The sequence below is a fragment of the Tachypleus tridentatus genome, chromosome 4 (assembly GCF_004210375.1).
Source record: "Tachypleus tridentatus isolate NWPU-2018 chromosome 4, ASM421037v1, whole genome shotgun sequence".
Taxonomy (NCBI): Eukaryota; Metazoa; Arthropoda; class Merostomata; order Xiphosura; family Limulidae; genus Tachypleus; species Tachypleus tridentatus.
This window is the reverse complement of record NC_134828.1, coordinates 77,261,964-77,284,016: the sequence shown is the minus strand read 5'-3', so window position 1 is coordinate 77,284,016 and position 22,053 is coordinate 77,261,964. Positions and strand designations below refer to the sequence as shown.

Sequence of the window (22,053 nt, the reverse complement as noted above, 5' to 3'; positions counted from 1 at the left end):
TTTGTCAGAGAAGAGATAGTGATTAATTGCTTTTCCTCTGGTATATCATTTTATTAACATGGGCAGTAAGCGGATGTAGCCACCTGTGTAGAAATTCTGCAACGAAGAAATATAATGTTTTATAAATGATATAATCATTAAATTGAAACGAATTTTTGGTTTAAGTCCTTTTACGTTAGAAATTGGTGTTAGTAATAAATATATAATGGGTTATTTTTCCAACTTTCCTTTGCATGTTAAAATAAATAATATAATGTTTTATACAGCGTTCAATTTATGTATGTTGAAGAAAACATATGTTTATTTTCATTTATTATACGCTGGTACAAAGTTACTAGGTTACTCCACTTTCCAATATTTTATAGGCATCTTCGGTTAAACAACTAATTATTTCACTTCTTGATACATTAGACTTTGGATCCGTTGTCTTCTTCCTTATTTCTATTTAATATTACCAGTTTAATAGAAACAAAGTTTTGAATTTCATCAAATATATTATTGACTTCAATTGTTTTATATATTTCAGTAAAGTAATTTTCATTCGCAGTTCTTACAGTTTTAACTTTGCCTAAGTACTTTTAAGACTGTAGCTTTGTAATTATCCTTGAATCTAACTCATTATAATTTAAATTTCTGTTAATTTTTCATGTGGCCACAGTCTTGACATTTAAAACACTGTGTAATGAGATGAGTGCGTGTGTGTACGTCTAGACTTTCCACTTTAATGTGACAAGAAACGATCTTTATAATGTTGCAGTTGAAATGTGATATATTTTACTATTTCACGAATATACTTTCATTTAGGGATATTCTGTAGTTTTTTTTTGTTAGTGTTCTGTCTTTAGATAACACTTTTGTGAACATAATGTTGATAGTTGTAAGTTCCCTAAATTCTCGTTTTAGGCTAAAGATAAATACAAATGCTGTTCCATAATGCTTATACTTACTTGGACATGTTACTATGCCACCGCTTCCTGAAGTGTGAGTTGTAAACAACTAAAACAATGATACATACATTTGTATAAATTTCTGTGTTTTAGTTGCCAATATCTTCTCAAATATATAAGAGAAAATTATTACTAGAGTATTTAACCTAGGATTGTGGAATACAGCATTAGAACATTGATCTGAGTTAACTGTGTGCTACAGCTACATTCCTAATGTATGTTGATGACACAAAACATTCTCTTTTCGCCGAGTGTAGAAGTCCTCTCTTTTATACTAACTACCAAATTTTTAATAATATTGAAAATACCCAATATGGAGTAAGTTGAAGCTTTTCTTATTTCTCTATATTGTAGATCATTTTTCTTATGTTGAACAGGTCTTGAAAACTTTTCTTTACTGCCTAAATTAATTTTATTCATGCTGTTCGTAGTTACTTCATCAATTTCATTACATCTCAAATCTGCCCTTTCAGAGGAGCTTAACATTTATATATTAACTCCAGTTTAGTCTGGGATTACAACAATAACATTGTTAAAAATTTCATTAACCTGATCTTCATTGGTTAAAAAAAACTTTTTACAGGTATGTACTTTTTACAGGTTTGCTTATAGCAAAGCCACCTCGGGTTATCTGCTAACTCCACCGACGGGAATCAAAACCCTGATTTTAGTGTTGTAATTCCGTAGACTTACTGTTGTACCAGCAGGAGACCTTTTTACAGGAGCTTCACAGGACTATCTATACTTCAATTTATTATTTCACTGCTAATTTCAATTTTTGTAAGATGTAGAATATCTAAAACCGCCGTAGTTTTTCATAATATTTTGCTTAAGTGAATGAAAGATGGATAAATATATTAATTCTATCAAGTATTAATTCGTGTGTTTTGGACCTGTGTTGCAATGACATTATGTAATTGTTATAAAAATATATCCCCTCTACCCATTCTTTTTTCATCGCTGATGTTCTTAATGCCAACAATAGAAAAAAAATTTTCGAGCTTCTTGACAATTACAAGCTATTATGATATGTTGGAATACATTCTACATCAACTACTGGTATTTCAAAAACTGGTTTTGCTTATTAGGCTTAATTTCTGATAATCCATGTTATGATATTACTTAAACCTTTTCATTTTAATTTAATTCACTTCATTATCTACAGAGTCAAAATTTTAAACTTAAGATTCTGAATTTTTAGTTCCAAAACAATCTAAGTTAATAGTTTTTATTCTTCTACTATTTTTTCTTTCATTAAAATCTCTTTTTTTCTCGTAAAAAGCAGTCTTACAAATTTAAATACAAGAAGTAATTTTGAAATCGGTCTAAATTTAACATTAATTTAAATTCAAGTAATTTAAAATATCAAAGTTCGTGAGCTTGTAAAACAGGTGAGGAAAATGCAACATGCTGATTCTTAAATATGCAAATAATAATAATAATAATATTGCCACCGACGCATAAAGATTGCATGTGAGAGTGGCTCAAGGACCATTCTAACCTTCCAAAAGAATAGCATAAACTACATTATTTATTATCATAATATTTCGTTGAAAAGGTTTTATTATTATTTTCCAAGAATAAATAAATATTAAGTATAATAGAAACCAAACATAAAGAAAGTTAGAAACTTGTCTACACTTTTTATGAAGATATATATATATACTTCACTGTTCAATATTAATATTCTCTTTATACGTATATATATATATATACAGATATATATGTCTAGTTAGATAACGTAAACATCAATTTTAAGGAAAATTCGATGGTTCAGGCCATGAGGTGTACATAGTGCAGATACTCCACTCCAGCTTTGCGCAAAGCAACAAATAAATAAAACCCAAATTCAAAGATGCTTTGTTTGTTTCCAGATAATCTAGCGAAACTACTCAATGTTGTCTAAGCTAATAGTTCCTAATTTTGAACTGATAATCTACAGAAAAGTCTGCTGTCAAACAGCACTCATCGTCAACTCTATATTTATGCTCTTACCTCATCAAATACTCGAATTTGATTATCACTCTTAAAGTGCTCTCAAGTCTGTGCAATAATAGAAATGCAAACTTATTGATTCTGCGATAACGTACACAGAGGTTAGACCAGCAAATGAAAAAAAAAACACATAACAAACAAAACCTAACTGCAAGTCCTTGCACTTGAAATTAATTGGGAAACATCCAACTACACAAAAACAATTATTTAAAGAAGTATTTAAAACAAATAAAAGAGAAGTTGAAAGGGAACCAGCTATCATCAAACATACTGTTGGTTCGAACGTGCTTTGCATTTAATAAAAGGCCCGGCATGGCCAGGTGGATACGGCACTCGACTCGTAATCTGAGATTCGTGGGTTCGAATCCCCGTCACAACAAACATGCTCGCCTTTTCAGCCGTGGGGGCGTTATAGTTGGTAAAATAATAGCACAAGAGTGGGTTATGATGACTAGTTGCCTTCCCTATAGTCTTACACTGCTAAATTAGGGACGGCTAGCGGAGATAATCCTTGTGTAGATTTGCGCGAAATTAAAAAAAAAATTTAGTAGAAGAAAACCTATAAACTGGATAGGCGAAGTGAAGAAAAACGCGTTATGAGTCACTATTCAGTTCTTCAGACTTTATGGCCGCAACATAGCAGATATAATATATAAACTTAGCATTCCGAAAATTATGGAATTTCGAAGTTTTAAGTCTATAATAAATAACTCACGTAGCCCAAATTGTATATTGAACTGAACTTACGAATTTAAACCTCGAAATTAAACAATTTTCGAAATGGTAATTTTATTTATTATAATTATCTGTGATATAAATAATTTGATAAAAACAGTGAGCTTTTTAACAGAAACCATTTAGTACTTAACTTGCCTAACTTTTGTTATACCATAAGACAAATAAATGCTTCAACAATGTGATGAAGTCTGAAAACGTGAAAAAAATTAAAAATCTCTGAATGGTTGGTTTGTTTTGAATTTCGCGCAAAGCTACTCGATGGCTATCGTCGCTAACCGTCCCTAATTTAGCTGTGTAAGACTGAGGGAAGGCAGCTAGTTAACACCCCCCCCCGGTAACGCTTGGGCTACTATTTTACCAACGAATAGTGGGATTGATCGTAACATTATAACGCCCCCACGGCTGAAAGAGCGAGCATGTTTGGTGCGACTGGCATTCGAACACTCAGCTTACGAGTCGAACGCCTTAACACACTTTGCCATGCCAGGCTCCTCTGAATGGAAGGAAAAAACTGTGGTCATCATTGATCGTTACATAATAATAATTTCTCTTGGAACAGTTTTAACGATGTTTATAATTTACGTTAGTCCGTAATTATTAAATGTTTTAATTTATGTATTTTTCGTCTTTCAGTGTTTTACTAAAGGCTTTCTGGTTACTTTTAAATAACTCTTAGAATAATTGATGAATTTTGATGATAAATATCTTGTGAAATGATTCTCTGAAGATATATTTGATCATCTATAAAAAATTATGAAAATACATAAAAGTCCGTGCAATTTTATAAAGTTCGTACGATTAATAAAAAATGAATGAATTTCTTGTGAGATTATTTCCATTTCAAAACACGTAACATCAACTACTTTAACAAGTATGTGATACCATAATACAACTTATACTTCTTCAAGATTGAATGATAAATTTATTAGTATATAATACCAGGGCTAGTGATGTGTAATCTCTTTTAAGCTAAAAAACGTAAAGTACTACCAAAATAAGGCTATAAATGTTTCAGTGTTAAGTGCACGAAATACCACCGGATTACCAGGAAGTTGAATACATAATAACGTTTCATATTGAAATATTTATACTAAACCATTACTCAAACGTCTTTCCACTCTGTTCAATAGCGTATTAGACAAGCTGGGCACAACACGTAAAATTTTGGTTGGAAAAGTATCTTTCAATACAGGCAGGAAATCATGATTTGTTTTAGGAAAACAATCTCAATAATAGCCAAATCCATTTTTGAAAACGTTGCTGTTAGCTGCTGAAATACTGATTTAAGATAAATGTGCACCTAACATATTTTAACTCAAGGGTTCTTGGTCTTAGTAAGTTGCTGTTGATAGCGGGATACAATAACCAAAAAAAACCTTAAGATTATTTTAACTTCGTACAAAGCTACATGAGGGCTAACTGCATTAGCAGTCCATAATTTACCAGTGTAAGACCAGAAGGAAGGCAGCTAGCTAATCATCACCATCCACCGCCAACTCTTGGGCTACTCTTTTATCAACGAATAGTGTGGTTAACCCTCATATTATAACGCCCCCACGGCTGAAAGAGCGAACATATTTGTGTGACAGGGATTCGAACCCGCGACCAATCCTGAGTTATAATTCTTATATCGGGCGGCTGAAAGAGTTGGTATCATGTTACTATGGGTCATTTGACTGCTAACATATGACCGCAGCAACATTTTAATGAGATAGTAAATGACTACCGGTGTAGTCCAACGCTAGCAAATAATAATGTTCAAAATACAAAACATTTCTAGCACATATTCTCAAAAATTACAGTAAGTTAGTAAGCTATTGCACTAAAAATAATTAAAATAACATAGAACATTGAACCTGGGACGAAATGGTTATCATTACATAGCAAATACGTACACTGCTGGTTATGTTTTCACAGGTAAATATTTTATGACGTAATTTTCGTGTTTAAAGGTTTTGATATAATAATAGTTGATTTTATAATATTCTGATAATGTAAATTATACCCATGCAGAAACTTTTGAAATGAACTAATTAATTGCTGCATTTATTTTCTGCCAGTAAAATGCACAGGCAGTAGAATGTCAATTACTTAAAAGGGTTACTTGTTCTACAAGAGAGATAAGAAAGCTAGAAATGACGAATGTCTTATATCCTGTAATACGAATAACATGACATTTTTCTTTAAATGTAAAACGACCTTTTGAGTTTAAAAATAAAAAAAAAGAATATTATATAGTGTGCGTTCGAAACGAATCATTTAGCAATATATTTACAAGATGGGTATTAGCACTTTAATTAAAATAAAATATAGAACAGCATTTCAACCTTCTTAGATAATCTTCAGGTTAACAATACATATGCTGCTAATATTAACGAAACAGTAAAAGAGGGTTTAAAGTTCGTGAAACCAGAAATTCAGAAACGTCCAGACACACCTCGAAATCAATGTACGCTTTCAAAATAATGATAGCTGGAGAAATTGCAATGAAAAGATTCTCATCCGAACACGAACCTTTCAAATGCCTGAATTCAGATTCTTTGGACATTTTACCTTTATCTACGTAAACTGGTTTTGTAACTTTATGACACGTGTAAAGGGTCTGTGAAAACTTGATAAGTTGTGTGGTTTAAAACAGTACTCGTAGTCCTTCACAGAAGCCTGTTAAATAATAATGAACATCTTGGAGCTGGGAAATAGTGAGTAATGCTCAACACGATCAGCTGAGGAGGAATTAATCCCAGAGGGCAGTATGGAACCTGTAATAGCTTTGTTACATAGATGAATCGGTATATGAAGTGTTCTCGGTCATTAAACTGTGAGATAAATATAATTTCTATTAAAATACGTGATGTTTTAGAAAACAAATCATAGTAATCACAACCTACGACCGTTAAAAATGTTTTCCAAAGAAAACATTAAGTAAAGCTTCGGAAGGATGGTTTTAACACCTTCTAGATTTATAGATAACCAGTAGTATTTAATATTTAGTTAATTTCATTCATTTATTTCTCATTAGTATTATGTTACTTAACCAATGTACTTGACAAGAAAAAAAAATATTTAGATTTTTGTTGTCAGTGTTAATCTGCTTGTTTTATCCTGTTTTACTACTAAACACACAGCGGTAAGGGTAAGTATCATTTATTCTATTCTTTTTTCATAATGCATTGTTAAGAGGAACGTTTATAAATGTAAGCGTGAACATTGTTTATTTTCTATAAGCAACATTTGGATGATGGCAATTAGCGTTGACTGACTATTGGGGCGAAAGATACTACACATGTCTTATTCCAGTTAGTTCGTATAGATATTTTGTTTCTCTTTCCTTCATTATTTTTTAACTTTTCTATCTTTTTCCAAACTTTGTCATCTAACAACATAGTATTGTCTCAAACGTTTTTATTTTTTATTCACGAGTTAATCTACTTTTGGGAAAAATGTTATTGTCTTTTTATGAATTTATAATGAAAGCCAACGCTTATTGGAAGGAACGTCGATAAGTTTTGTCTGTTTGTTGTTTTTGGAATTTCGCACAAAGCTACTCGAGGGCTATCTGTGCTCGCCGTCCCTAATTTAGCAGTGTAAGACTAGAGAGAAGGCAGCTAGTCATCACCACCCACCGCCAACTCTTGGGCTACTCTTTTACCAACGAAAAGTAGGATTGACTGTCACATTATAACGCCCCACGGCTGAAGGGCGAGCATGTTGTTCGCTCTTCTATGCGAACCCGCGACCCTCAGATTACGAAGCGCACGCCTTTACGCGCTAGGCCATGCCAGGCCTAAGTTTTGTCAGACTGACTTTGATATTTTTCAAAACTTGGGAAAATCAAACAAACTCAGAAACTAATAAACTTTAGATGTTCCACATCCACTAAGTGAATATAAATAATAATCTTCTGAATTATTAGTAGAGAAATAATTTGAATTAATAGCGATTCATTGAAAACTGATATTTCTATGACAACACTGCACAACAAAGTTTTCGCTTCTTGAACACTGTTGGTTGTTCCTTATAGGTTTTTGGCTGTTGATCACAAAAAAACACATCCAAATTTGCCAATCACGTACTGTTTCATCGAAATCTTCAGTTTTGTAATGTTTTTTCTTATATTTGTGTCCAAAAATTTTCGTTTCTGTAAGAGACCTATGAACAATGTTTGGTGCAGTTTGGGCATGTCCAGGCATGAAATCAGGCCAAGTTGGAAGCTGTTCTGTGGAAGTATGCAGCTCGGGCATGTCTGGGCAGGCTGGAGACAGCTTGACACTGTCTCAGTAGTCTACAAAAGTGGCTTGCATACACAAATGTTGTTCATTGGATTAATATAGACCTTATAGTGAGTACGTATTATTTCAGAATATAGCATTGCCTCAGTAGCATTGTGACAAGTGAGTTAGATGTTATAGACGTTTTACAGGACAATTGGTGTCAATATGTCTCGTCAATGTCATAACAGCCGCGATACATTCTGCTATATTTGTGGCGAGTATACGCTTGTTCATCAGAGACGCTCAATGACTGCTCTTGTGAAGAAAGCATATCATCTGTACTTCGGCTGTACAATTGGTGATCAAGACCAGGAATGGGCGCCTCACATTTGTTGTGCGACATGTGCTGACTATCTGAGAACTTGGCTCAGAGGCACTCGAAAGACAATGCCGTTTGCTGTCTCGATGATATGGCGAGAACAGAAAGACCATGTGACGGACTGTTACTTCTGTTTGACTAATGTGACTGGTTTTTCTGCCAAAAACAAGAAGTCAATTGAATACCCTAATCTGCTTTCAGAATGAGACCCGTGCTATATGACAGTCTTCCAATTCTGAAACCACAAAGGAATGGACCTTAGATTAACCAGATGAAGAAACTGCAATGCAGGGAACTGGCAGTGACATTGATCCGGATTTTGAACCGTGCTCCTCAGGCGATCCACATCTCATGACACAGTCAGAATTAAACGATCTAGTCAGAGATTTGGGTCTGTCAAAAGCAAAAGCCGAATTGCTAGGTTTGAGACTGCATAATGGTGTTTGCTGTCACCAAGTACGGATATTTCTGTTTTTCAAAGCCGCCAAGACGATATAACCAAATTCTTTGCACAAGTTGACAGTCTCTGTTTCTGTGTTGCCATCGAAGGATTGTTCTCTGCTTTGGGTTGTGACCATGATCCGCAAGAGTGGCGTCTCTTTATTGATTCATTAATGTTAAGCCTCAAAGCTGTTCTGTTACACAATGACAACGTTCACCCTTCAATACCTGTTGGCTATGCAGCACACATGAATGAAATCTACGATAACATGGAAATGTTGCTGAAGCACATCCAGTACAGCAAGTACAACTGGAATATCTGTGGAGATCTGAAAGTCGTTGTTCTGTTACTGGGACTGCAGTTCGGCTACACAAAGTACTGTTGTTTCATCTATGAATGGGACAGTCCTGCAAAAGAGTCACATTTTTCTAGACAGAGCTGGACACTCCGTAAAAGTTAGTTCCAGGACAGAAAAATGTGGCGCATGAACCGTTTGTCGACCTGGCAAAGATGTTTTTGCCTCCTCTTCACGTAAAATTGGGACTTATGAATAATTTCGTGAAAGCAATAAACAATGTAGGCAAAGGTTTTTGTTATTTAAGACAGATGTTCCCAAGAATAACTGAGGCCAAGATCAAAGAGGGCATTTTTGTTGGCCCTCAGATCAGACATGTTATGAGTGACAAGCGGTTCGAATATCTGTTAGTTGGGCCGGAAAAGATTGCCTGGAAAGTCTTCAAAGACGTTATTGACAATTTTCTTGGCAATTACAGAGCCCACATTACATTCAGCTGGTAGACAAAGTTCTCAAAGCATACAAAACAATGAAGTGCAACATGTCACTCAAGATTTATTTCCTCCACTCACACTTGGACTTCTTCCCCGCAAATCTCGGTGCTGTCAGTGACGAACACGGTGAAAGGTTTCACCAGGACATTGCTACAATGGAAAAACGATATCAGGGCAACTGGAATCCGTCAATGCTTGCTGACTACTGTTGGACACTGCAACATGATGCACCGGACATTGAATACAAACGAAAATCAGGAGCAAAACACTTTTAATTATGTTGAACTTAATAGCGTATTAGAAACATAAACGCAGTTAAATACGTTATTGCCGGTAAACAGTTAACTGTCTATTTCTCAGAGTTCCTACGTGATGAAGCAAAACCAAAACTATATTTGTGCATAACCACCAGATACCTGTCACAATCAGCAAAAACATTTCAAAAAAATTGTTGTGCAGTGTAATGGTTGTTGTTTGGAGGGAATTTTGAACTTTGTATATTTATAAAATTCTGGCATTATTAGAGTTTTGGCACATTACAATAAAATCAAATCTGCACCTAAGTAATAGTTTATTCATTTCGGGACTTCGCTTGAAGTTACATTGTAAATATCTACAATAACTGTCTATAATTTGAAACGCATTAATCAATAATTAAATAATGAAAAAGTGTGTTTGTGCGGTACCAAAGCGCGAACTTTGAACCTCGGATTTATAGATCGGGATCCTAACACTTACCCTAACCTAGTCAGAGTATGGAAAAATATTTTTTTTATTTTCACGCGCGAAACTATTTCAGAGTTAATGTCTAAAACATTTTATAAAATTAAATAATTAAACCTCAAATTGTATTTGAATTCTGAGGTTATTACTTCAGAAAAGGGGTTAAACAATGTAAATCTGGTCACTGGTATGAATATTATAAGGTGTTGTTTCGTAATGTTAAAACAAGTAAACACGTGCGATATAATTTATATGTACAAAATCTTACACAGTATATACGTTTTAATAAAGAATGTAATTATAACCTTACATTCTTCGAGGTTGAGCTCAAATTATAAATAGTGAAGTAATTAATCTAAGCTTAAATGCGTTATTATTATTTTTTAAATTACTTTATTGATGATAGATGCGTAGTGCCAACCTGAATGATTTCTAGGCACGTACACACGTTCGAAACCAGCAAAATGACAGCTATTTTAATAACAACATTTCAGGCCCGGCTTGGCCAAGTGCTTATGGCGTTTGACTCGCAAGCTGCGGATCTCGGGTTCGAAACTCCATCTCACCAAACATGCTTGCCCTTTCATCCATGGGAGCATTATAATGTGACGGTCAACTCCACTATTCATTAGTGAAAGAATACCTCATCAGTTGGCGGTGGGTGGTGACGTCTAGCTTCCTTCCTTCTAGTTTTTCACTGCTAAATTAAGAACAGCTAGCACAGGTGGTGCTCGTGTATCTTTGCGCGAAGTTCAAAATAAACAAACCTAATGTTGAGCTTGAACTCAAATATATATATGTATAATATATAGCTCAACATTAGATTTGTCTATTTTGAGCACTCATCAACTAATAAAAGATATAACAGGAACGGAAGTACTAAGAGCCATAAAAAAAAAAAAAAACCACAGCACCTAGATGGTATACAGGCAATTCTCCTAAAAAATGGTACTCAGAAATTATATGAACCCCTAACAGCTCTATTTAACTTATCATTTTCAGCGGGATATAGCCCTGCTTCTTGAAAAGAAGCAGCAATTGTAATGTTCCAGAAAGAAGGAAAGCCAACAAATAAACCAAACAATTATCGCCTAATTTGCCTAACCAGTTGCATCGACAAAATTTAAGAAAGAATAATTAGTAACCGACTATCTATATACTTAAAAGCAAATTCAAAAATACCCCAAATTCAAAACGGTTTTAGAAAATATAGACAAACTACAGACCACCTAATCAGATTAACAAAAACAATTACAGACAGCTTTAACAAAAACGAATGCACTGCATCTTGCTTTCTCGACATTGAGAAAGCATTTGACACGGTCTGGGGGCCCGGCATGTCCAGGTGGGTTAAGGTGTACTACTCGTAATCTGAGGTCACGGGTTCGCATCCCCGTCGCACCAACCATGCTCGCCTTTTCAGCCGTGGGGCGTTATAATGTTATTGTCAATCCAACTATTCGTTGGTAGACGAGTAGCCCAAGAGTTGGAGGTGGGTGTTGATGAATAGCTGCCTTTCCTCTAGTCTTACACTGCTAAATTAGGCATGGCTAGCGCAGATAGCCACTGAGTAGCTTTGCGCGAAGTTCAAAACAAATCAAACAGACACGGTCTGGCATAACGGATTACGCCACCGGTTAACGGAAATGGATTTACCCCAGGGAATTATTCGCTGGCTATCTAACTTTCTGGATAATAGAACGTGTAAAGTAGACGTGAATGGGGCCCACTCAGGTACCCTTTTCACCTGAGGCAGGTGTCCCATAGGGAGGGATAGTTAGACCTGTCTTATTTATTAGGTATGTGAATAATATGCCACTGTCGGACCTAAAGTTAGGTTTTGCATCACAATTTGCTAACGATATAGCGGTCTGGAAAAGTGTCCCCACTCTTTCAATAGCAGCAACAAACCTCCAACCAATCCTGAATAATTTAGAAGAATACTGCCAGAAATATAGAATAAAAACTATTATTCCGAAAAACCAAGTAACACTATTCACCAGATTAAATAAACTGAAAAAAGATCCACCAAAGTTATTCATGAACGGATCACTTTTACTGACTGTTATCTCGGCTTAATTTTTAGGATTAACTGACGATACCAAATTAACGTAAATACAGCATACTAACAATATTCTGATTAGAATCTGAAAAAAGCAAAATATGCAAGAAGTCTGTCAGGTAAAAATTAAGGCACATCACCTGATAATATAATAAAGATCTACAAAACATACGTTAGACTTATAATAGAATACGCGTTTTCAGCCTGGTTAAACATAACACAAAAACAATTACACAAACTACAAAAAATACAAAATTCAATCTTAACTTCAGCTTATACCACCTAGTACTTCATCCACATTCGTGCACAAGTATGTAAACATAGAGACAGTATCTGTAAGACTATTGCATAATACACTAAATTATTATAATATAAATTGGCATAAAAATGATTTGTTGTGTAATCTACATACATGATGAACATAGTCCTAAGTACCTCTCTCCTCTGAATATATATTTAAGAAATATAAATCAAGCTAGCCATCATGATCTAGGCGTTTAGAATTAGTATAATATTCATACTTTTTTGTTTTGTTTGTGTGTATTATAATTATTTTTTTCCTTTTTCCTCTTTTTCCGTTAAATATATATATATAAATTAAAAAAACTAATAAAACAAAGTAAGAAATAAAAAAGGGCAACTCAAGACAATACATGGACATTGCCCTGAAAAGGACCGAAGTACTGTGGGATACTCTGACCCAAAAGCACTACAACATCAACATAGTGGTGGCCGACATGAAAGCTAGGGATGGAGGAAGAGGTCTTGTGCACCTGACCCTGCTGGGTATTTAAAATTCAACATACCCAAATACCCACAAAGAAAAAGCTTGAACTCACTAAGAATTAATAGACCAGGATCATTATGGTTGTAAGTTGTATTTAATCACGAAGTTTACAGTTTTCTTCAGTAATCTGAAATGCTTCAATTGGCTAGAATATATTTCCTGGTTTCTGTGTATCTAGAAATTACACAACACTGTATCACTTTTCCCATGTAAGCGTGCAAATTTAAACAATCTGTAATAAGTATTAGTTCTGAAGATTTGGTCTCTGTCTGAAGGTGTTAATATTGCATGCAAAATGTTTCCAGATATAATATACACTTTTGATCATGGGCGCGTAAATCAATATTCGGTTGTTGTTGTTTTTTTGGTGAAAAATACAGTTCAAGCTTTGCTTGCAATGAACCATATAATTTTAAATATTCTAAAGGCAAGAAAAACATATTACTCCGAAACATTGTTTTGTCCATAAAATATTTTAACTAGTAAAAAGTAATGCAAATTTCCAGACCCTCAACATTTTACAACGACGAAATCTACTATAACAACAGAAGCTTAGATCTGAGATAAAAGTTTTCTTTATATACAATACTGGAATACAATTATTGAATTAGGGGAAGAATAGTGTACTTAAATCAAATGCTAAAGAAATGTCACTCATAGTATCGTGTGAAAATGAAATACACCAGAGAATATTCGTAAATTGATAGTCTATACTGTGATTAGTTGTTATCCGACTAATAAGGAAGTTTCAACGTACGAGTACTCATTTTATGTCTAGTATAAATTGTGTTTATCCATTTGTAGGTCAATAACTGAAATAATGTGCGATAACGTTTCAGAACTCAAAGTGTTTGGCTAATACATCATATAAGAATTGTAGAAAATCTCCGAGTTTAAGCAGAAATAGTCGAAAATAATATGATAAAGAAATGTAACACTAATACTCTTAAGGTACAAAACTAAAACTCATCAAAGTGATCTTATGTATTTCAAGGTACGATCTTTACAAAATAGAAGATGGTCCAGTATACATGACAATAACGATCCTGCTTTAAATAAATTAAAATGTAAACATTACCTGAAAAACACAGCAACAAACCAATGTACTATAAATTTGCAAAAGTGATATTAATGAAAGTGTAGGTAATCGAAAACAGCTTCGGAGATGTGGTAATCAAACTAAAATGTTGAAACAGTAGAATGAGTAAAGCTCGAGGAGTGTGCTATTTTACAGATGGTTCCAAGTTTAAATTATTTATAAACAATCAACTACTGTGAACATAAGAGCAGAATCACAGTTAAAGTATACCATCTTAATGAAACGTGATGGAAAGTAGTAGACGTTTGTTGCTAGATAGCTGATGGTACCTTGACTGCTGGCAGGTAGAGGTTAATTCTGAACCATAATATTATTATTATTTCATCATGAACACCACAAATTGAGTAAAAAAACGTCATCCAGCAAGACCATGTTTTCAAGCATACTATACTACAAATACAGTAAAACCATATCATTTCGGTGAAGAGATCGATGAAAAGCTGACAGCAATAACTTATCTAGTAAAAAGTCCCAGTATAAATATTATCTGCAATTTTTGAACATGGTAAAAACTAAGAAAATCAAAGGCAACAAAGCAGCTTGGTTGTATTATTGAAAGTAATAAACGTCATAGGTCAATAAGAACAGTATTCCATAATCATACATTTACCAATTTTATGAAACGAATAATAAGACGTAATTGTTCATTTTAAATTAAAGAGCTTTCCATACATAACAAAAGTTGGTTGTCCAAATTATTCATTTTTCTTTTGTATTTTATGTAATAAAATTTTGTACCATTTAATACATGCTCAATACTTATTATTTGTTTCTGGTATATGTGTATCGTGTGCACGTTTTCTTAACTACTTCCATTACCGTGTATACGTCTGAATTTCAGAATATTATGTGCGGTACTGTAAAGTTGTTTTATTCCTACTTCTTTGCCTTTTCGTCTGTGTATAGCCAGACAAAACATCAAGAGAGTTTGCTCACGTTTTGTTCTACTCTTTGTGCATAATTGCAGGAGACATCGTGTGTTGATAAGCTGTTCAAAAAAAAAAAAAAAGATGCAACTCTTTTAACACGACGAAAATATTCCAAAGATGGCAAAAATTTCGGACAAGGTATAAATTTTTAAGTTATCGTATTTTTTGTTTATGTGGTATCCCACTATCGAGTGATATATATATAAAGTATAAAAAATATTAAAATCAAATAAAATCGTCTAAAATATTAAGCCTTTTCTGATATTATGTGCTTATTTTACCACAGTTGTTATCGTGAGGAAATATTCTTCTTGTTTAAATTCTCTTTCGGAAACTATCATAAAAGTTTCCTTGTTCACTCTTACGTTTCCAACGATTTTGTGATACGCCGCCTTATAATAACGATAATTATTTTAAGCCTATCATCAATATCAAGTGATTATTTATAAGTTTATGAATGTACTTTTGTTACTGGTAACATTAGGTATGAAACAGTATGTCAGTAATTAAGAGGACTAATAGCTGTTTCAGATCAAAATGTTTTGGTTTTTTTAATCAGATTTTAGTGTAAAAATCTATAACTTCATGTAGGAGATTTTCTAATGCTTCGAAGTACGACCCACCCAAGCCAGTTATATAGAAAGGTTAATTTTAATTATATTTCCTTATGATAAAACATATGAGAGATTATGTTAATGTTCAGGAAATATTAGAACATGAACTTATTTCTTCAATTACTTTAGCAATTAAATATTTTATTTCTATAGATCAGAATAAAACACTGTATCAAGAAAAAATGAGAAATCAATATCATTGTCTAGAATTCTATCAACAATCTATTACTTAAAACCCTAAAGTTATTACGATTTTTCACTATGCGTGTTTGTGTTTTCTTACAGCAAAGCCACATCGGGCTATCTACTGAGCCCACCGAGGGCAATCGAACCCCTCATTTTAGCGTTGTGAATCCGGAGACTTACCGCTGTACTAGCGGGGGAAGTTTACACTATGAATGTCGCGTGTTCACGAGACTTGTATTTTTGTAGAATATGCTCTTGCGCAGAGAAGTTGATGAACAACGTGGCTCGACTTGTTCGTCTGCTCTATCCTTATGAACTTGGCAAACCAGCTCCTTCGCCTTAGTATATCAATCAACTCACGCAGAAGGTACTGTGTCGTTTGATGTTACTTATAAACTAAAGTAAATATATGATCATGCAAAATATTTAAGGTTGTTATAGCCACTCACCCACCGGTCATGTGCTTGCTTGTTAGACCAGATTTCATAACACTCGTCCTGATTAGTACCTACATAGAAGACATAGAGCCAAGTAAAGGTGAGTTTAAATGTTTAAACTATAGTTACGATAGGATCCTAACATCATTATCTTTTATATTGGATATTGTTTTTAGATTTCATGCTAATCAAATGTTCATAAAAATATTTGTCATTTTCGACATAGGCGATGGACAAAATAGCTGTGTGAAATGTATGTATGTGTTATAACGAACAGTGGTATTTTTCATCCTCAAGAATGTATTTTGAATCGAATTATAAGAACGTCTTTTCTTCTTGATTGATTCCACACATTCATTTTAACAGCGTAGGCAAACTTATGATTGGTAAACAATTGTTATCCCCTGAGAAATACAACCTTGAGATAATAAAGTCTACACAAAGTTCTCAAACACGCTGATAGTATAAACTCTGCCATAAAGATTTTGAGAAGTATGTGTTTAACAAATGATTTACAATATTTTGATCACTTAAACCATTGCTAAATATGTTACACTTTTTTACAGTTTAACTCAGTTTTCTTTTATGTAATAACAATTAACTATTTGCAATTAATTTCATATTACATTTTTGTTAACATTAATTATTACACCAAAATTAAAATGTTCTGTTTTAACACGTAATTTAGAAAATGTTGACATGTAATAAACTAAAAGTTTATTAGTGAAAGTAAAGAAGAATTTAATAATAAATAAATCACACTATAACTGCTATATTTAGTTTTGACAAGAGCACTCGCCCAATACCAGGGTTCATCACGTCAGATGTGATATTACAGATATAGGGTGTCCGTACATTGCTTAATTTATGGACTTTTTGAACAACTATTACATACAAACTAAACTAGTTACTTCAGTCGTTCTCTGTTGATTGTGGTCTAAAAAAATTAATCATTTTCGTGCTCAACCTAAATTTTATATATTTTTTAATATTCAACTATAGAATATAAACAAACATTTTAAAAAAGCACTATCCCGGATAAGCTTTTTTTTTCATTATCGTACGTAATAAATATATTGCAATTTTAAAATTAGTTTATCATAGATCAACATTTCTCTAACTGTGTTAATTTTGATGGTTTTTAGACCTGTTGTCTTTACTCATAAATTTCATGATGGTATTCGTTTCTTGTTCTATTAAACTTTTTCACAGTTTCTTTCCGTGAAGAATTAGGGAAATGTTGAGTGATGGTTAGAAATTTATTGAGAACAGATAAATTACAGACCTTACTTCGGAAATTATCAATTGTCTTTTTCTAATTAAAAGTAAAGTATTGACCAGTATACTAAAGATATGATACTGCGTATGTTAGCCTTAATAAGTGAAGTATACAGAATATATACAAAGGTACAAGTTCGATGTGTTTTGAGAACATTTACATATTAATGAAAGATATAGTTCCATTCTTGAGGGTAATTCTTTTAATCCACAAGTTACCATGTCTTGGTCGTTTAAACAAACACGTGGGAATCCCCACAGCGTGGCTGTCAACTGTTATAAAATAACTTGTTCGTAAGACTTGGAATTACATCAAGTATAGCTTTAACTTCATCTAAGAACGTGATGCTGTTGTTGAAGCTGATGGTTCTCACGTAGCGAGTTGAGCTGAAGATAAGTAGAAATAAGTTCAGGGTGTGAACCATTCTGTTGGTTTCTACTGTAAAACCAGTGCTAAACCAATATAGGTTGTTGTTTTTTTACTTCTGTTAAAGTTTAAACTTGCTTTTCATTAATTTAACTCTCGTGACTTGGTCGTGGCGTGGAATATGTTTATAAAACTGGAGTGGTGAAAAAGGACAAAAGGTGTCAGCGTATTGGTTGACAATCAGTATTATAAAATGTTTATAAGACACATACACAATCTTAATTAATTAACATGTTTATATACGTAGAGCCTTTCTGAAAGTTCATGAACCTTAATGAAACAATTGAAAAAAACAAGTAAGAGATGAAACAGTTTTGAGAAAATAATATGCGAAGCTGAAACACACCGGGCAGTTTCTGAAACGTATATGCTGTACTTTCATAAGCTGAATTCAATAGCCATGTGAGTTAGTACAGTATGGTGGAGACCTGACGTTTTGATCGCGGTAATCATTGTTTGAAAGGAATTTTAAACTGTGTGGACATGGTAAAAATCTGGCTTTGAACGTGTAGGAGCAACTCATAAAGGTCAAAGTTGTAATGTGATAATAGTTTAATTGATTATATGTTCCAGAAATTCTCGCTAAACCATACAAGAGCCATTGCATTAGCTATTCCTAATTTTAAACATATATGTGTAAGAAAACACACACAAACACACATAAATGAAACTAAACTGGCTCACTATTAATGAGATTTGATCGGTTTCAAAATGAAAAGCGCGTTTTTGCGACAACGATACGGGAATTATGGATCTTTATATCTAGAAATCTGTACGATAACACTAGAACTTATCTGTTTATAAGATAGAGATGAATGATATTATTTATTTTTATATATGGAAACTTTTTTACAGTTAATGTATAAAAATATTTGATAAAGTTTAATGATACAAATTTAGTTTGTGTGAGAATACTGGGGTTATTGTTTCAGCGAAAGGGTTATATAATTTTTCTTTGGTCACTATCATGAACACTATAAAGCGTATTCGTTGAAATAAGTAAAACGCGTGATCCACTTTTCTATAGCTTACGTGTACGAAAGCTGACACACGTATATACGTTTTAATAAAACGTGCAATTATAACCTTATATTCTTCTGGGTTGAGCTTCAATTACAAATATTGAAGTAATTAATCTAAGCTAAATTGTATTATTATTTTTTCTTTAAAATTACTTTATTGGTGGAAGATGCATAGTTACCGAACTGGATGATTTCTAGGCACGTACACACGAGCAAAACCAGCAAAGTGGCAGTAATATTTAAAAACAAGGGTTTAATATAATATTTCTGGTTTCCTATTAATTCGTATCAATTTAAGTGTTTTGAAAAACTGCGTCTCATTTAATGAGGAAAGTTGTCTGCTCATAAATGCACGGTTTTTTATCAGAATTAATGGAAATGAGAGATCTTCCTTTAGAGCCAAATACGATTAGTTTTATCATTTTAAGTAACATTAATAAAAAACGAAGGTGTGTTAGTAAACAATCATGTAACTATATTGAATACAGTTTGTGTATCTTTCAGTATTGCACTGACTACACCTATTGTTGAAGGCCTGGATTTGTAAGTCGAAATTCAAAACAAACCAAGCCACGACCATCTTTGCTTAAGGCGATAGCAGTTATGTAATCAAGACCTTGAATTCCTCCAGTGTGTATAAAATGAGATAGGTAACTGTCATTAGAAGTTACATATTTTAATGAGAGATCTTCCTTTAGAGTTAAATACGACAGATTTTTATTATTTTAGGTAGTGTGGATCAAAGTAAATAGAATAAGCTGGTAAATTAGCGAATAAGAAGTTATGTTCAATATGTTTATGTTATTAAGTAACATATATAATTTCGATTAGCCTGAAACTGAGTTAAATGATAATTTAGATTGAGAAGTTAAATAAATATCAATGTATATATATACATATATAATTTACAATATTTGCCCACGAAACTGATACAGAAAGTTTTGTTTTTAATACAAATATATTTTAATATACAAATAATAATACAATTTACAGTAACGGTTATTAGAAATATTATTTTGTTCAAAAGTTACACAAACTTGCAAGTGATAAGGAGTCTTCTTTCTGGTCTGGAACTTTATTGATACCTTATCGAAAGTTCACGATGAGCAAATTAATTTTGAGTTGATATAGAATTATAGATACAATTTACTTAACAAGGAGCTATCTAGCTTTGTGGTTTTCGTTCCTCGCCAGCCACGCGTTGAGTTTATCGCCGCTGAAGTAAAATATATAACGTTTTCGTAAAACTATTAAGATCGGACGTGAATCCGCTGAAGTTTAATAGTCTGTAATGTTCGAAAACTATGAACATTCCTGGTGAAATTACCGATTAATAAGTATCATATCGATCAGTATTATAGCTTCCAAAGTTTACAGTACCTCAACTGTAGCAAACCAACAATATGTACTGTCTCTTGGCGCATCACGCTGGTTACATTTATAGACATGAGAAGAGTTTCTTCTAATTTCAGCCTGCACAACAATGTAGACGAAACAGTAGTATTTATGTAGCAACATATATTGTTGAATTTTACACTCGACAATCTTCTACACTTTTCGCGTCTTGACGAGAATTTAGCAACACAGATTTAACAATATATTACATTCATTTCTAAATATATATATTTAACTAAAACAAACATCAATAATAAAATAAATATATGACAATAAATAAGTCACAATGTATTGTCGGTAAAGTACTTCTCTTTTTGTTGAGCTTTATTTATATACAATTAAAACATGCATATATATTTATATAAACCTGATATAAAGGTACGTTTACTTATCTCATATTGCTGAATTTATTTAGCATTAATAGATCAGGATTATTGTGGTTTCCAATTATATTTAATAATAAATGTTTCATTTTTCCACGATATTCTGAATTGGTTCATTTGGTGAGGTTATCTTTCCTGTTATCTGTGAAACAAAAAATAACTTTAAATTAATCTATGTCAACAATACTGCACTATATTTCACGTTCACGTGTGGTACATTTAAAAACATTGTATTAAATATTAGTCCTCAATATTTGTCGCCTCTCTGAATGGGTAAATATTGCACGCAAAGTGTTTCCAGATATAAACTACCATTTTCATTGTACGTGCCCAAATCAGATATCATCATCTTTCTTACCACAAATGAAATGGAACTTATTCCAGACAAAACAAACTAAAATGTATAACTGTACCCAACTATGTAGTTTTTAAATACTTAAGTGTAAAAAATTACTTTGGGATAATGTTTAGCATACAAAATATTTGAACGAATAAAAAAGCTGTGCATACCAAAGCCATCAAGAATTTATAACGACAAAAATTGCTGTTACAATATATAAGAACAGTAGTGCGCATTTGGAACAAAATTCTTATTTTTATACAGTATTGGAAATAATTATTGATAAGGAAAGTCAACAGGATACTTTAATAAAATACAACGAAAATGCCACACGTAGTATCGTATAAAAGTAAACCATACTATAGTATAGTCTCCAGCTGACAGGCTATACTGTGATTGGTTGTTATGCGACAAATGAGAAAGTACTACGACAGAATAAAGCCTTTCGAAGTACAGGAAATCGTAATACGTGCAATAGAAAAAGTGTGTATCCAGTCATAAGTCAGTAACTGAAATAATATATGATCACGTTTAAAACTACTAAATGTTTTTGCCTGGACAAGAATTATGCAATAAAAAATACGAAAATTTTCAATGTTAAGCAGAAATTGCAGACAAGAATCTAAAGAAGGTATATAACACTGGTACCGTTAAAAGAAGCAGTTAAGGTAGAAAGCTTTATCTCTTACAAGTTATTTTCAGTATCTCACGATAGACAACGGTCTGATACACATCACGTCGATAATCTTGTATTTGATAAAACTTCAAAAACTATCTCGAGAATAGTAATATACACATTAAAAATGTGTTCTCAAAGCAATTTTAGTTAATCGAAAACAGTTGCGGCGATAAGTAACCAATCTAAAAGGT

At 32.9% G+C, this 22,053-nt stretch overlaps 1 protein-coding gene and 1 long non-coding RNA gene across 2 annotated transcripts in view; both read left to right on the top strand.

Annotated features, from left to right (window-relative positions):
- The window catches only part of LOC143249492 (uncharacterized), a 116,691-nt gene extending 114,845 nt beyond the window's left edge, over positions 1-1,846 (top strand). Inside the window, exon 4 of the long non-coding RNA XR_013027805.1 lies at positions 1,548-1,846. This is a non-coding gene — a long non-coding RNA (uncharacterized LOC143249492). The remainder of the gene's footprint in view (positions 1-1,547) is intronic.
- A 14,399-nt stretch (positions 1,847-16,245) lies between these two features.
- The window catches only part of LOC143249489 (lachesin-like), a 103,075-nt gene continuing 97,267 nt past the window's right edge, over positions 16,246-22,053 (top strand). The window contains exon 1 of the mRNA XM_076499416.1: positions 16,246-16,438. Coding sequence (XP_076355531.1) covers positions 16,360-16,438 — 79 coding nt within the window. The 5' untranslated portion in view covers positions 16,246-16,359. The remainder of the gene's footprint in view (positions 16,439-22,053) is intronic.